Source organism: Hylobates moloch, unplaced genomic scaffold, assembly GCF_009828535.3.
Source record: "Hylobates moloch isolate HMO894 unplaced genomic scaffold, HMol_V3 SCAFFOLD_6, whole genome shotgun sequence".
Taxonomy (NCBI): Eukaryota; Metazoa; Chordata; class Mammalia; order Primates; family Hylobatidae; genus Hylobates; species Hylobates moloch.
Window position 1 is genome coordinate 131347754 of NW_026652281.1, and position 17429 is coordinate 131365182.

Sequence of the window (17429 nt, forward strand, 5' to 3'; positions counted from 1 at the left end):
TTTCATATCTGTAAAATGAGGCAACTAGATTTAGAACAAAGGTCTTCCAACTTTATTGTGAATTAGAATCACATAGAGAATGTGTTTTCTAAAAAAGATATCTTCCTGGGCTCCTATCTGTAGATACTTTTACTTAGTAGGTTCAGGGTGTGAGTCCAGGAATTTGCATCTATAATAAGGGCCCAGGTTCTCCAAGAACCACCTTTTGAAAGAGACTGATCTTTCTGTAAACCTCATTAGGCCTACACAGTATCTGTGCTGTCAAACCTGAATCCCTGGTGCCTGACACACTGCTTTGTACAGAGTAGGTGTCAGTAAACATTTGGTGATAGTTCAGATGATCTGGGGTTTCTTAATCTGCACTATCTCTAGAAATTCCATGGATTGTCTTCAGAGGCTCCTAAACCACCTGAAATTGACCACAACTTCTGTTAAGGTTTTTGGATAGGATTCTTAGGGCCCTTCGGGATCCATGTACTCTGTAATTTTTTTTTTTTTTTTGAGACGGAGTCTCACTCTGTTGCCCAGGCTGGAGTGCAGTGGCACAATTGCGGCTCACCACAACCTCTGCTTCCTGGGTTCAAGTGATTCTACTGCCTCAGCCTCCCAAGTAGCTGGGATTACAGGTGTGTGCCACGACACTCAGCTAATTTTTTTTTTTTTTTTTTTTTTTGTATTTTTAGTAGAGACACGGTTTCACCATGTTGGCCAGGCTGGTCTCAAACTGACCTCAAGTGATCCGCCCACCTCGGCCTCCCAAAATATTGGGATTACAGGTGTGAGCCACCACGCCTGACCAACTCTATAATTTTAAGACTGAAACTAGTTTTCCACCCTACTGAAGGCCCAGACCTATAACTGGGATAGTTTTTAACCTATACAATAAAATTTGAGTTCTATATCTACATGACTTGGTGAGATGTCAATTTACAGTAGATTCTTAAAATCTTAAAGGAGGCAGTGTCCTCAATCCATGTGTAAATTAGGAGAGTGCTTAGGCTATACTGTTTGTGATTGTCTCAGTTCATCTGAAAGTACCTTTTGGGCAGATAGTGCTGTCTCCATTTTCCAGGTGGGAAAATTGAGGTACCTGTGACTCCTGTAGCTCATGCAAGGTCACACTCAAGGGTTCTTTCCCACTAAAAACTAACCTGGGAGTCAAAGGACATGGTTTTTATCTTCTTGCCTGCTGTGAGGCCTTGGTTGGGTAGCTTGGCTTGTTTGGACTTCAGTTCCTTTATCTGTAAGATGAGCAGAGGTGGACTAACTGTCTCTGAGCAGCTACTTAGCTCAGATGGCTGAGGACTCTAGCACCTGCATGCTCAGACATGTAGAACTCCCTGTGTCAGCAGGCTCCAAAGTCCTCCTGGTTTAGGGAAGATATAAGGATCAATGAGACCTAAAACAGCATAGTTCATCTCTGCAGACCCTGGGAGGGAGGGATAGAGGGAGCAGTGTGCATCATAAGGCAAAGGCAGTGGAGTTAGGTATGAAACTCCCAGGATTTTGGAGCCTTAATTCTCAATGCCATCAGTTCAGCAATCCAGTGTTTCATTTTGAGAACAAGATTCTAGGAGTTTACTTCTGTGAGGTCAAAACAGTGAGATTTATTCCTGTACCCCATTCCCAGTAGCACTGGAAGACTTTCACAAGCTTGTAGAGGAAATAGTACCCTTCATGGAATCTTAGACTCTTGAAGTGCCCTTTAAAGGTTGCCAAACCCTTGCTACTCAAAGTGTCTTTTTTGGCCCAGCAGCATCAGCATCACCTGGGTTCTTGTTAGAAATGCTGAATCTCAGGCCCCACCCTAGATCTACTGTACCAGAATCAGCATTAACAAGATCCCCACATAATTCTCCTGCACATTAAAATTTGAGAAGCACTAGTCCCAACCCTGCACTTGATTCTTCTCCTTCACATCCTGATAAACACTCAATCCTTCTATTCCTGGCCACTTCTAATATATTCTTCCTAATGGTCTTATTTCATCCTAGCAGCAACCCAACTTTTGGAATTTCTTCTCTGTCTGAGGCCCTTCAATCATTCTGTAACATCTACCATTGGCCCTCAGTGTAGCCTTAGGACTTCATAGAACAAAATAACTTCTCCCATGTCCTTCAGGGCTTCTTTTCTCCTAGTCCTCATAGTTTCTAATCTTCCCCAACCAGGATACATTCCTGAGTATCCCAGCATGTTTCAAGCTCACCAGGGCCAGGCAGGTAACAAAAATGAGAGATGGGAAGCAGGTGAAATGCAATAAGGAATGGTAGGGACTGTGGCAAACTGGGGAGATATGCCCCATCCACACAGCCCAGCTGATGAGCTGAGGGAGGTCAGCCCAGTACTGGCATGTCTTTTAGGTTTTCAAGAGAAGCCAAAAATCTTGATAAAACAATATGAAATCTCCCCATTTGCACACTAGAATTAAGAAAACCAAACCAAAACAAAAAGCACCTTGAAAGCCACCAGGTTGTTTGCCAGTGACCACATTTGGCCCACAGGCCTCAGAGTTTTGCAGCCTTCTATGATAATTATCTGCTCAACTTGATGTGACCAACACAGATCAGGTAGGATTATCGTCTGCTTCATTGTAGACCAGTGGTTCTCAAACCTCAGCGTGTATCAGAATCTCTTCGAGGGCTTGCTAAAACATGGATTGCTGGGCCCCATCCCCAGAGCTTCTGCTTCTGGAGGTCCAGGGTAAGACCCTGGGAACTTGCATTTCTGGCAAGTTCCCAGGTGGCGCCCATCCTGTCCCCTTCAGATACAACACTTTGAGCACCATGGCTTTAGTTTTGTGCCTTCCATTAAAGGATCCTCAGTTTGCAGAGCCTCTAGTCCCACCAGTGGGCTGAAGTAATCAACCAAAGTTTCCAATCTGTGGGCAGCAGAAGAAGAAAAAGAGATTGGGAGGGAGGGCTGGAGAAAGGAGAGCTAACTAGCCCCTAACTGATCAACCTTGACATCACAGAAGCAGAATATTACCTTGGGCAGGTTCCTGGCCTACCCCAATGCTTGGTTTCTCTGTCTGTGGTATAGGGAAGTGGTCCTAGCTCAGCTTCCAAATACGTTTGTTTGCTTGTGTAGGAAATTTGATATCTATTTATTTTTAGCAGAAGAACTGTCTTCAAATGAAATCCCACATGCAACCCCAGTACATAAAACAGATGTGTTGTTGCTCTGATTGAAGAGCGGGCAGAGCAAGCCCCTACTCTCAGCCTTCCTCTTCCCAAGGCAGTGCCAGGGGCTCCTCCTGTAGAACTGTATCCTGAACTGATTAGGTGGTTCCATAAGGACCTTCCAGCTCAGCTTCTGTGATTTCTAAGAATTCTGAGAACTGTTGAAAGCACACGGCCTTAGTTTTTGTAGTTTTTTTTTTCCCCTCTCTAACCAAGACATCTAGCACACCAACTTTCAGAATTATCTTCTTGCAATTCAGAGAGGTCTATAGGAGAGAGAATACAAAGGATTGTTATTATTACTAGAGCTATTATAAAGATGTTGAGCCATTGTGGAAAACCTGCTAACAAAGGGATCAACCAGAGGCTTAATAAACAAGCACAGGGACGATTTTATTCAGGGGGCTTCTTGTTAGCACTAATGTCCAGCACACCACACATCAGGGCCTTTGAAGTTAATTATATAGGAAATAGCACTATTGGATTCTGCCTGCCACAGTGGCAAGAACAAGTCTGCAAGATTTGTAATGGGCAAGGTGATTCAGAAAGTATTTACATGAACATGGAAGATACGTAAGTAGCTGTGTCGTGCAGCATTACCTGGGGAAGGCTCTGGGCCTGGAGGCCTTTGACTTGACTGTTGGCTTGAGAAAGTATCAGGTTCCTTCTGCTGACCCCAGTCACTGGAATGCAGCCTCCCTTAATTAGGGAAACTGCTTCCTAATGGGCGCATGAGGGTGGGCTCACCTCCCCAGGTAAATGATAAATGCTGTCAAAGCCCAGCCCCTGGGGGCTGCTCTCTTGGGGCTGCTATATATATATATATATATATATATTTTTTTTTTGGATTTCAAAGGCTTTCAGCCATTCAATTGCTTGTTCATACAGTCCATGCCCATTTGCCACATGTTTACTCTCTTTGGGTCTGGGCCCTCAAGACCATACAGATGTCCAAGACCTGCCGTCTGCTCTTGCTTGCGGCACTCCTTCTCCTTGGGCCACACACAGCTTTGCCGTTCTTTACCCAAACATCACAAGTCAGTGCCCAGGATGTTTGTCTTGCCTGCCTCTCTTGTCGGCCTGTCTGAGGCCCAGCCCAAATGGACTCAGGTCCATGAAACATTCTCCATTTCTCTCAGTGGAACTGAACTCATGTAGTGCATTCTCTGAGCCCCTGCCCTATCCAAGCCACATGCAACTGTTGAGCACTTGAAATGGGTCTGAGTCGGGATGAACATAAGTGTAAAATACACACTGGATTTCAAAGGCAGTACGAAAAAAAGAATGTAGGTCGGACATGGTGGCTCATGCCTGTAATCCCAGCACTTTGGGAGGCTGAGGTGGGAGGACAGCTTGAGCCCAGGAGTTCAAGACCAACCTGGGTAACAGGGTGACCCCATCGCTACAAAAAATAATTTGCTGGTATGGTAGCATGTACCTGTAGTCCCAGCTACTCAGAGGTTGAGGATGGAGAATCATTTGAGCCCAGGAGTTCGAGGCTGCAGTGAGCCATCATGGTGCCACTGCACTCTAGCCTGGCCAACAGAGTGAGACCTTGTCTCCCACCCCCGACCCCCCTAAAAAAAAGAATGTAAAATACCTTAATCAGTGTATTACATTGATTGCATGTTGAAGTGGTAATATTTTAGGTAGAGTACATTATTAAAACAACTTCACCTACTTTTTAAAATGTGGATACTAGAAAATTTCAGATTACCTATGTGGCTCATGTTATATTTCTGTGGGGTAGCACCACACTGCACACTTTCTCCCTTGGGTGAAAAGAATGTGTTCATCTTTTTTCTTCACCACTGATTTGTGAGTTCCTGAAAGGTAGATGCTGCATTCCTGTCATCTTGCTGACCTTTGCACACCTAGCTGGCACATGGCAAGGCACCAACAAAGGTATGCTGAGGGCGTGGATAAAGGAACACAGGATGACAGGCATCTGGTCAATACAAAGCTCCCTTAGGCAGTGTAACTCCTGGGCCTGTGTTACTGAACTTATTTGCCCTTTTCTATTTTTCATAGTTTTTGTCCTTTTTTAAGGGCTCACACAGTCGACAAGAGAAAACGTTTTTCTTGGGAGATGGGCAGAAGCTGAAGGACTGGCATGACAAGGAGGCCATCCAGAGGGACGCTCAGCACGTAGGTACGGAGGGCAGAATTGGCCTTGGGTGGGCTCTGTGAAGGGCATATGCACATATGCTTGTGTATGTGTGTGTGTGTGTGCGTGTGTGTGTGTGTGTGTGTTCATGTGTGTGTTTAGCAGAGGTGTCTGGACCTCCTGTTGGCTCCCTCCCTGTCAGCCACCATCCCTTCCCCTGATTCCCAGATGCCCCTCTTCACCAGTTAGCTGACCCCTTTCTCCACTCCCATCACCAGATCTGCTGCCTGAAAGAATTTGCCTGCCACCTTTATTGGGTGATAGAAAATGTCTCCCTCATAAAGGATATTTTGTATTTTATTTTTATAGGATAGAAATGTCTCTCCCTTATGAGATTACAACTAAAACAAGGAGCAGTAATAATAAGAGCCAACATTTATTGAACACCTATGGTGAGGAAGATCCATGCTCTGTACTTGGAAATTTCCTCTGTGAAACCTCAGATCAACCTTTATGGCCCATTTAATAAGAAGGGGCCTGTGGCTCTAAGAGGGGTGGTAATCTGCCCACTGTTGCACAGAAAGAAAGAGGCAAACTTGGAATTTGAACCCAGGTCTGGAGGGAGGGCAGAGTTGATTCCTACCTAACACTGCAGCCATGAGACTGAGTCAACTTAGAGTGCTTCAGCTAAAGTTTTCTTTGGCTAATTAGTCTTGGGAGCAGTTCCATTTACACTGGTGAGTTGGGAAGAGTTGGGGTAAGGTGGTACAGAAATTATATGGAGAATCAACTCTAGGGAGCCTGGACTAAGGAGTCAGGAGAGCAGCTCTGATGCCACTTATAGCCATCTAATCAGTAGATAAAGTCCATACTCCCAGAGCCTCAGTTTTTCCATCTGTCCGTGGGACTCATGCTTCCTGCTTTGACAACCTCAGGATGTTACTAATAAAGCAATGAGTATGTAGTAGCTTTGCAATACTAGAAAGCACTATAGAAATCTAAGGGATTGGTATTAATATTTTATTCATTTTTATCTCTGTTAAAGGCTCCGACCACTATTGATTTTTAAAAATTACATTATGACAAAACCAGCTTACCACAAGGCTCTGAATAGAGCTGGTGCAATAACTTAACTGATGATGAGAGAAATCTAGAGATGCCAGAAAATGAGAAGGGGGAATGGGTGCTGCTTTTTTTTTTTTTTGAGATGGAGTCTCACTCTGTCACCCAAGCTGGAATTCAGTGGTGCAATCTTTGCTTACTGCAACCTCTACCTCCCAGGTTCAAGTGATTCTCCTGCCTTAGCCTCCCGAGTAGCTGGGATTACAGACCTATGCCACCTCGCCAGGCTAATTTTTGTATTTTTAGTAGAGTTGGGGTTTCACTATGTTGGCCAGGCTGGTCTCAAACTCCTGGCCTCAAGTGATCTGCCCACCTCAGCCTTCCAAAGTGCTGGGATTATAGGTGTGAGCCATCATGCCCAGCCGGTGCTGCTTAAATTAAGAAGGAAAATGTTTGGGAAGAGCTGATTTGCCAGACATACCAGAATTATTAACACTAGGCTAACCAGCAAGACAAGAGTAACGAGCAGTGGAGACATTAAGAATAATAATAACCTGCATCTGTCGAATGCTAACTATGTGCCAGCCATCTTGCCTGCATTACCTCCTTAATCATCACATCATTCACATTGAACCTTCTCATTCTAATTAATACAAAGGGCAAAATCTTCAGACTCGGAAAGGCTGAAGGCATGCCCAAGATGACATAGCTGGGGACGGTAGGGCTGGCCTTGGAACTCCACTCCATCTGGCTCCAGGGCCTGAACTCAGCATTGGTCTCCGGTACTGCCCTCCTGAAGCTTCCCTCCCTGAGCAAACACTTCTGGTCTCCTGCTTACTGCGTTTGGGTCCCTCATGTTTTCTGTCCTGGGGTCTAATCCATGATATCTTATGAAGCATTACAAGCTGTAGATGACAGAGTCCTGTTTCTTCTCTGACTGGATTGGAGTAGTCAGAGCCTTGGGCTCCATGTCTCAGCTTGTACCTTCCTGGAAATCTGACTTTGTCAATGTTTACTTTGCAGAGTAAATAGGTGTTGCTCAGTCCACAAGCTCCAGAAGGCAAGATGATTTTTAACCCGCTGGTTTTATTGCCATTTCTTCAAGATCCTCACCAATGACAGATTCTGAAGCTACTATTGCAGGGGTTGATGTGGACGTTGCCACTTACCATGTGCACCCTGGGAACCTAGAGAAAAATTTCCTGGAGTATCAGACTCCTTCTCCAGATGGGTTGTGCAGAGAGAGGAAAGCTAGCACTTTAACCCACCAAAATCCGTGACTCAAAGCAACACTTTTCAGGCACTCCTGGTTTAGAGTAGGCAGATCTTAATTTGTTTGCCGGCCTAAAAACAAAAATAAAATCAAAGCATCTTTTATCATTTATGGCAATTTTGATTTACTTATAAAGTTTTCCTTACCTACAGTAATCATCTTTCCTCGTGTTTATGAAGTATTTATAGTTTACAAAAAGCTTTCAAATAGGCAACTCTCATTTGACTCTCCAAAGTGTGCTGTGGGTATCAGAGGAGGAAGCTTTAGCTCTGAGAGCTGGTGGGACTTGGCCCAAGGTTGATCAGCTCACAGATGGCGGACCTAGCTGTCTAGTGACTGGTCTCCGAGGGCAGGGGTCTTTGGAGCTCCTGATGGAGTGAGGGGAGCAAGGGCTTTGGAATCCATACTCCTGATTTTGTAAGCTTTCTGAGTCTCAGATTATCTTTCTATGGAATGAGAGGTCTCATCTCCATCCTGCAGAGCCGCTGTGAATACATGAGAACAAGATGTGCAAAGTGGCTGAACAAATGCTTGCTCCTCTCCTACTCTTTGTACTTCCCCCTGCAAAATCTGAGCTAATCAAGTTTTATCTTGGAGGTTTAATCATATTTTTCATCCTTTTTTCTCCACTCCATATACAGTACCCCCATATATCATTAGCAACATCGAATTTGCTCTTTGCTTCTAGGAAATGGAGAACAAGGAAGACCTTACCCCATGACCGATGCTGAGAGAGTGGATCAGGCGTACCGAGAAAATGGATTTAACATCTACGTCAGTGATAAAATCTCCTTGAATCGCTCTCTCCCAGATATCCGGCACCCAAAGTAAGTGTAACATCTCTCAAATTCTGAGATCTAAGGATGTTTCCCCGGCTGTTGTTGAGAATTAATTAAAGAAGCAGGTACATGGAGCCCTGCTGACGGAGACTCCCTCCTCTTACACAGGCATTTGTGCAAAGGTTCATGGTGTTGAGGGGTAGGGGATGATACTGTCTCTCCAGAAGAGCCAGCCTCCTTCCTCTTTTCAGGAGGTGGAACTATGTAGCCTCTGCATTTCCCCTTTTGCTCTGGGCTGAAGGGAAGTTCAGACCCCAATGTAGACGACAAGTTGTCATGAAGTTTTTGACTTTCATTCTCTTCACTTTCTGTGTGATGTTTTTATTTCTTTTTAAAAAAATCTTTCTATATATTTGTATCTTTGTTATAAACCATCTCTAATCACATTGAGAGCAGACATATCAGAATGATTATAAAGATAACAATGGCAGCTAACATTCTTTGAACCGGTAGTATGTGCCAAACACTTTATTTGTATCATCTCAGGTTGCTGTGAGGTAGGTCCTGTAATGATGCCAATTTTACAGTGAGAAAACTGGGGCTTAAAGGAGGGTCATAACTCACTTAAGGCCGTAAGGTGATTAACAGGATAAGCCAGGCCTTAGACTCCAGTTCAATCAAAAACTGTACTCTGGACCTTAAGCCATCCTGCCTCCCTGTACATTTTCAATAAGGGTCATTGTGGTGATGATGGTGATTTTCTGGTAGAGCTGTTCTTAAACTTGAGGTGCATTAGAATCACTTGGAGGGTTGTTAGGACACAGGATATTGAGGAATCAAAGCTGTTGATTCAGTAGGTCTGGGTGGGGGCCCAAGAACTTGCATTTCAAACAGGTTCCCTGGGGATGCCGGTGCTGCTTATCTTGGCACCATACTTTGAGAATCACTGCAAGTAGATTTCAGAATTGCTTCCACATGAAGGCAGTGCTGAGTAGCACTGGAATATAAGTTTTGCTCAGGGACTAAGAAAATAGAGCCCAGGAAAAGATAATAAAAGCTAACATTTATTAGTTGCTTACTGTATGCCAGGCATTTTTCTAAGCCAGTGGTTCTCAAAGTGTGGTTTCCAGACCAGCAATATCAGCATCACCTAGGAATTTGGTAGACCTGCAGATTCTTGGACCCCAGCTCAGATGTACCGAATTAAAGCTATGGGGAAGGGTCCAGCAATCAGTGTTTTAACAAGGCCTCCAGGAGATTCTGATGCATGCTTGCAGTTGAGAACCACTGTTTCAGGTATTTTAAGTATATTAACTCAGTCAAATCTTCTAAAATCCCTGTGAGGGTATTATAACCATTTCATAGATGAGGAATTGAGGCACAAAAAGATTAAGTAATTTGCATAGGATGACATAGCTGAAAAGAGATGGAGCCAGAATTTGAACCCAGGGAGTCTGGCTCTAGAATCTGTGGTTTTAATCACTGAACCATAAAAGTCTTTCCACCTATAAGATCTCAATCAGTAGAATGCAGTGCTAAAGACTTCATCTTGGTAACATGTTTGGCAGCTTACAAAATGCCTTCATCCCCATAAACTCCTTTAGTTCCTACAGCAGTACTTTGAGGTTGGCATTACCATGATCATCTCTACTTTGTAGATGTAAAAGATGTGCTGTCACCTAGGATTGGGCCCTTTTCCCAAAGATGCCTTACAGCGAGGGAACAGAGCAGGGGCCTCAGTGTGCTTTCCCAAGGGGTTTGCCATTTGTTTCATGGTTTTCACTGTCAAATCCCAGATTTTTTTTTTTTTTTTTTTTGAGACAGGGTCCCGCTCTATCACCCAGGCTGGAGTGCAGTGGCACGATCTCAGCTCACTGCAACCTCTGCCTCCTGAGCTCAAGCAATCCTCCCACCTCAGCCTCCTGTGTAGCTGGGACCACAAGTGTGTGCCACCACTGCTGGCGAATTTTTTGTATTTTTGGTAGAGGCAGGATCTTGCTATGTTGCCTAGGCTGGTTTTGAACTCCTGGACTAAAGTGATCTTCCTGCCTCAGCCTTCCAAAGTGTCGGGATTACAGGTGTGAGCCACCGTGCCTGGCTAAGCCCTAGATTTTTTCATGTAAGTCTAGACTGTTTGTAGTTCAGCTATCACAGATGTGACTGGATTTGGAACTGTAACCTGACTCTGAGGGTCAGAAACTCAATGTATGTGTTTAGTTCCTTGCAGAGTTCCAAATTCTGCACTAATTTCATCTTTCTGAATCTAGGAAAGAAGTTCACCTGGGGAGTTCATTCATTGTTCTCTCACCGCAGCTGCTGTTCTTGTGTTACTGTGGGTTCTCAACCCTGGCTGCACCTGGATGGTTTTTTAAAATACAAAGGCCAGGACCCCACCCCAGACCACTGAAATCTGAATCTCTGAGACCTGGATCTCAGTATTTTCTAAGATCTCCAAAAGCAATTCTTGTATATAATGAGGGTTGAGAATCACTGGTGTGCAATGAAGAATATTTCTGCAGTGAGAGAGAGACAGGCTGGGTGTGGTCACAGCTTTCTTCCATTCTTTCACCTATTCATAGTAAATATGTAGGTCTTCTATGTGCCAAGCCCTGTGCTTGACGCTAGGATCACAAGGATAAATGAATAATTAGTGTTGCCTCAAAGGAACTCCCACTCTTGTGCAAGGGGTGGGGATGGATGACATGAGCTGGGCATTACACCATAGTTGAGAAGATCAATAATAGGGTTGGGCACAGGGTGCTTTGGGACCACAGAGGATACCCCTGACCGTGTGTCTGCAGTTTGAGAGCTAGGAAGGCCTTCCGAAGGGGTGCTATCTACAGCCTCTGAAAGGAACAACTAGGGCTAGCCAGGGGATGGGGATGAGCAAGAGCATTGTGGGTAGAGAGAGTGGCCTGGCCAGAGGCCTCCGGGCAAGACAGCACATGTTCTCTGGCTCAGGACTTAGGAAGTGGAGCCAGGATGAGGACCTAGCCCCTTTGTGTCCCATTGTAGTGCTCTTTCCTGACAGTCCAGAAAAAGAAACCTCTTCTTCATCCAAGAGTCCTGGGATCCACAGATGTGTCCCTCAGTAGAATTCAGGGGAGTCTGTAAAGTTGGATGAGAAAAACGTTGAATTTTTTTAAAAAATTAACCTTTATCTGAAATTTAGTGTTCCCTTCAGTTGCGAATGCAGGCAACAAAGCCCTGTGATGTCCCCTAAGGAAAGCATTTGCTTTCACATCACTTACAGATCTCTTGAATCCCATGGACACTCATCACTACTTTGAAATGGAGGTAGTTTTTAGAACTACCACTGATCTTTTTTTTCTAGATATTTACTTTTTAATTTTAATTATTATGGCTATATAATGATTGTATATATTTATGAGATACATGTGATGTTTTGATACGGGCATATAATATGTAATGATCAAATCAAGGTTATTGGGAAATCCATCACCTCAATAATTTATCATTTCTTTTACCACTAGATCTTGTTGCTTCTCTCTCTCTCTTTTTTTTTTTTTTTTTTCTGAGACAGGGTCTTTCTATGTTGCCTAGGCTGGTCTTAAACTCCTGGGCTCAAGCAATCCTCTTGCTTCAGCCTCCTGAGGAGCTGAGATTACAGGCAAAAACTCATCACACTTGGCTTTGAATAAATTTTGATATCTATATTTCAGTCTAATTGGTTTTCTTTAAAATCTGTTACATTTTATGTATTATGAGCATTGCTCTGAGAAGTGTCCATAGGCTCCCCCAGCCTGGCAGATGGACCCCTGGCATCAATAAGCTGTGGAACTCCTGTTCCAGGTGGGTGGGAGTGGAGCTAAGGAGGCCTCAGGCACCTCTGTCACCAGCCCACCCACCCAGCCAGCCAGCCAGCATCCAAGTTACTAACTGCAAAAGATGTCACTACTGCCAGCACTCCTGACACCCCCCTTTTTTAGAGTCACCAAGTGTGGAAGCTGACTTTTCAGAAATGAGTTGACAGATGTCTCGAAGAGATTTCCTTTTTTTCCAGAGGGGAATCTTTCCTGCAGTTTGACAGCAGAAATGTGTGAGTAAATTAGAGCAGTTGAGCCGCTCACTCCCTTCAGTTTCTTTTAGCTTAAACAACTTATCCAGCAGGAGCCGAGGTTTGTTTGCCTTTTGTTCCTTCAAACTGAATTTTGGCAACAGCATGTCAAGAACAGGATTGAGGGGCTGTTTGTTTGTGCCAGCTGCCTTCGCTTCCACCAGAAGCTGCACTGGGGACTGCATAGCCAGAGAACGGAAGCGAGGCAGTTTGGCCCAGACTCGCTGGACCTGCAAATGGGAGTCAGCCAGCTGGCTCTGAGTGGGCCTGCCCTCTGCACCTCTTGCCAAGTGAGCGTGAACAGCGGCTGGCTGGTGGGCTGGCCCACTTTCCCTACTCCCTGGGAGCCCTGCTGGGCTGCTTGGCAACTGAACGTGGAGGCCCCTCCAGAGCACAGGGCTGATGGCACAACAGAGACCCAACTGCTAAAGTGCCTGGGATCTGCAGTTTCCTGTGCAAACCCCATGTTAGGTGGTCAGTTTCTCCCATGCAAAGATTATCCATAGTGGGAACGAAAGCAGTCCACAATCCTGACCTGCTTTCTCCATTCTATAGTTTTAGCTTCACAATGAATGAACCTGTGTTGCAATAAAAGGCCCAAGTCTACCAGATCCCTAATTCCATGTTCCTTTTTGCTTTGTCCTTTTTGTTAAATTAACACAGTTAATTTATGACATATACTAAATTTCCTCAAAAGAATTTATAAGCTCATATTACTATAATACGCCAGTATTATATTGAGTACCTTTACATCCCTAACAGGCTACAAAGTGTAATAGAAGCAAGAAGGAAGGGAGTTATCACCTATTACCTTTGACAAACGTGTATTAAAAAATGACAACTTGCCAACACAGGAAGTTTAAGTCAACTACATTTATTGTAGTAATAATATAATAGTGCCCCGATTGGAACATACACATAGGTATAAAATCACATTTGGGCCCTTCTGCCTAAAACAACACCCCCCCACCCCCCGCAAAAAAAAAAAAAAGGCCAGGCAAAATACATGAAACACTGGTTTTTGAGAACTGGACTTCAGGCAGTGAAGAACAATAATTTCTAAGAAATGGAAACAAATGAGGTGAGCCCTATAGTTGCCCCAGCTTATTGCCTTGGGAGAATTTCCAGGCCATGGTACAGGGAGGGCGAGCCCAGATAGAGCCCAGAAGACTTCCTGAGTTGAGGAAGTGGAGCTGAGTCCAAGGAGATCAAGGAGGCTAGAGTTCAGAGGACACAGTACTGGAGACAGGAGAGTTGTGCAAAGAGAGACCTACAGAGATCTACAGAGTCCTCTCAAACACTCAGTGGATTATTGATCAGCACATGCCGTGAGGAAGCTATCTGAGGCTGGGAAAGGAATCACCCTAAAGGGCTATAGGGAACAGTGCATAGTGCTTAGAGTACTTAGCAGAGTTTTGCCTTAGTGGCATCTAATCAGCCCTAGACTAAACAGTGCTCTGGACCAGTCTAAAAAGAATCATAAATTATTACCCAAAAGGATCAAACTGTTTCCAAATATATAATGCACCCAGAACAAAGCTTGATAGTACTTACATCAATACATAAATATTCAGTACTAAGCAATGTGAAACCCAATCAAAGATTACCAGGCATGCAAAAAAGTAGAGAAATATGACCCACAGTGACAAGTGTAATTACTCAATCAAAACCAACCCAGAGTTGACACAGATATTAGAATTAGCAGAGTTAATTATAACTGTATTTCATATGTTTAAAAAGTTAGGTAGAGATATGGAAGATATAAGAAGATCCCAATCAAAATTCTAGAAATGAAATCAACAATGTCTAAAATGAGAAATATACTGAATGGGATTAATGGCATAGATATTGCTGGAAAAAAAAGATTAATGAACTTGAAGATGTAGCAAAAGAAACTACTCAAAGTAAAACACAGAAAAAGATTTTAAAAATTGAAAAGAGGTCAATTACCTGTGGGACAACTTTAAAAATTCTAATATTCATGTAATTAGAGTGTGTGTAAGGAAGTAATGGCTGAAAGTCTTCCAAATTGGGTAACAACTGTAATACCACATCCAAGAAACTCAGTGAAACACAAGCTCAAGAAATACAAAGAAAATGACATCAAGACATGTTATAATCAAATTACTAAAAACCAGTGATGAAGAAAAAAATGTCAAAGCAGCCAGAGAAATAAAGCATGCTGTATAGAGAGGAAAAATGATAAGAGGAGAATTCTTGTTGTAAACAGTACAAAGAAGAATATGGTGTAGCAACATCTTTAAAGTATGGAAATGTCAGTAAACTATGGTTAGTAAGAAAAAAATAAGGTATGGAAAGAGAAAACTCTGTCAACTTAGAATTCTGTACCCAGTGAAAATATCTTTTTTTTAAAAAGATACTAGCTACAAATAGAGATCTTTATTTACGAAATATGAAGATCACTAGAAATAGTAGCTTTGTGGGTAAATATATGCTATTTATCTTATTGTTTAAATGTTTTAAAAGATAATTGACTGTGTAACCAAGAATAATAACATCATTGGATTTAAAACATAAGTAAAATAAAATGTGTGCCAACATAAAGATTGGAGGGGAGAAATGGTAATCTGGTATTGTAAGGTTCTCATAGTACATGTGAAGTATACAATATCATCTGAAGGTAGACTGATGAGTTAAAAACATACTATAAACCCTAAAGCAAACACTAAAATAACAAAACAATTATAGCTAATAAGCCAACAGAGGAGATAAAATGAAATCATAAAAAAAAAAATCCAAAATATGGCAGAAAAAGCAAGGGAGGGAATCAAAATCAGAAAGGAGAAATAGAACTGGGTGCAGTGGCTTGCACCTGTAATCCTAGCTAATCAGCAGGCTGAGGCAGGAGGATCGCTTGAGCCTAGGAGTTTAAGATCAACCTGGGCAAGACCCCATTTCTAAAATCAAAAAAAAAAAAAAAATTAGCCAGGCATAGTGGCATATGCTTGTAGTCCCAGCTACTTGGGAGGCTAAGGTGGGAGAATCACTTGAGCCCAGAAGTTTGAGGCTGCAGTAAGCTATGATCATGCTACTACACTCCAGCCTTAGTGACAGAGCAAGACCTCATCTGTAAAAAAAAAAAAAGAAGAAGAAATAGAAAATACCAAAATGATGGACTTTAACCTAACCATATCAATAATCACATTAAATGTAAATGCTCTAATTATTCTGGTTAAAAGGTGGAGATTGTCAGACTGGATAAGAAAACAAGATTCAAACACATGCTGCCTGCAAGAAACACACTTTAAATGTAGAGATACAAATAAATTAAATGTAAAAGACAGAAAAGATATACCATGCTAACACCAGTCAAAAGGAAGCTGCAGTGGCAATATTCATATCAGTCAAAGTAGATTTAAGAGCAAAGAATATTACCAGGAATAAAGAAAGTTATTTCATAATAAAGAGGTAATTCATAAGGAAGACATAGCAATCCTAAATATTTATGTACTTAATAAGACAGCTTCAAAATACATGAAGCAAAAACTGAAACAACTATAAGGAGAGGCCAGGCACAGTGGCTCTCGCCTGTAATCTCAGCACTTTGGGAGGCTGAGGAGGGCCGATCACCTGAGGTCAGGAGTTCCAGACCAGCCTGACCAACATGGTGAAACCCTGTCTCTACTAAAGATACAAAAATTAGCCAGGCATGGTGGCACGTGCCTGTAATCCCAACTACTCAGGAAGCTGAGGCAAGAGAATCACTGGAACCCGGGAGGCAGAGGCTGCAGTAAGCCAAGATTGCGCCACTGTACTCCAGCCTGGGCAACAAGAGCGAGACTCCATCTCAGAAAACAACAACAACAAACTATAAGGAGAAATTTTAAAAAGCCACAATTATGAGATTATGAGATTTCAACACCTCTCTCTCAATAATTGGTAATACAGATAGACAGAAAATCAGCAAGGATATAAGAGACTCTCACTGTCAACCAATATGACCTAATTGACATTTATGGAACACTCCACCAATAACAGCAGAATACACATTCTTTTCAAGTGGATATGAAATATTTACCAAGACAGATTATATCTTGGGCCAGAAAACAAGTCCTCATAAATTTAAAAGGATTCAAGTGATACAAAGTATCACTCTAACCACAATGAAATTAAACTTAGAAATCAATAACAAAATAATCCTTTTAAACTCTCCAAAAGATTAGAAAATATATTACTTACATATAAATAACAGATGGGTCAAAAAAGAAATCAAAAACAACATTAGAAAGTATTATTAACTGAATGATAATGAAAACACAATATATCGGAATTTGTGGAATGTCACTAAACCACTACATAAGGGGAAATTTGTAGCATTAATGCCTATGTTAGAAAAAAAGAATGGTCTAAAATTGATGACATCAACTTCCACTTTCAGACACTAGAAAAAGAAGAGCAAATTAATCCACAGTAAACAGAAGAAAGGATGTGAAAAAGGTCAAAGCAGAGATCAATGAAACAGAAAATCAAGGAAACCAAAAGCTGGTCAAAAAACAACAACAACAACAAACTGTAAGGAGTAATAAAAAAGCCACAATTATGAAATTATGAGATTTCAACACCTCAATAATTGGTAATACAGATAGAGAGAAAATCAGCAAGGATATAGTAGACTCTCACAGCACTGTCAACCAATATGACCTAATTGACATTTATAGAACACTCCACCAATAAGAGCAGAATACACATTATTTTCAAGTGGATATGAAACATTTACCACTTTGAAATGGTCAATTAAATTGATTAACATCTAACCAGCTAGAAAAAGAGAAAAAGAAGACAAAAATTACCAATATCAGGAATGAGAGAGATGACATAACTATAGGTTCTATAGCTATTAAGAGAATAATAAAGGAATATTCTGAACAACTTTGTGCCTAAACATCTAACAGCTTAGCTGAAATGACAGATTCTTTGAAAGACACAAACT

At 42.3% G+C, this 17429-nt stretch overlaps 1 protein-coding gene across 4 annotated transcripts in view; it reads left to right on the plus strand.

Annotated features, from left to right (window-relative positions):
- The window catches only part of GALNT10 (polypeptide N-acetylgalactosaminyltransferase 10), a 233664-nt gene that overhangs the window by 101836 nt on the left and 114399 nt on the right, over nt 1-17429 (plus strand). For all 4 annotated transcript variants that reach the window (XR_009213869.1, XM_032158448.2, XM_032158450.2 and 1 more), the window contains exons 2-3: nt 5229-5331; nt 8310-8448. Coding sequence is in view for 3 of the 4 variants with exons in the window: in XM_032158448.2 (XP_032014339.1) it covers nt 5229-5331; nt 8310-8448 (242 nt within the window). In the remaining variant the exon portion in view is untranslated. The remainder of the gene's footprint in view (nt 1-5228; nt 5332-8309; nt 8449-17429) is intronic.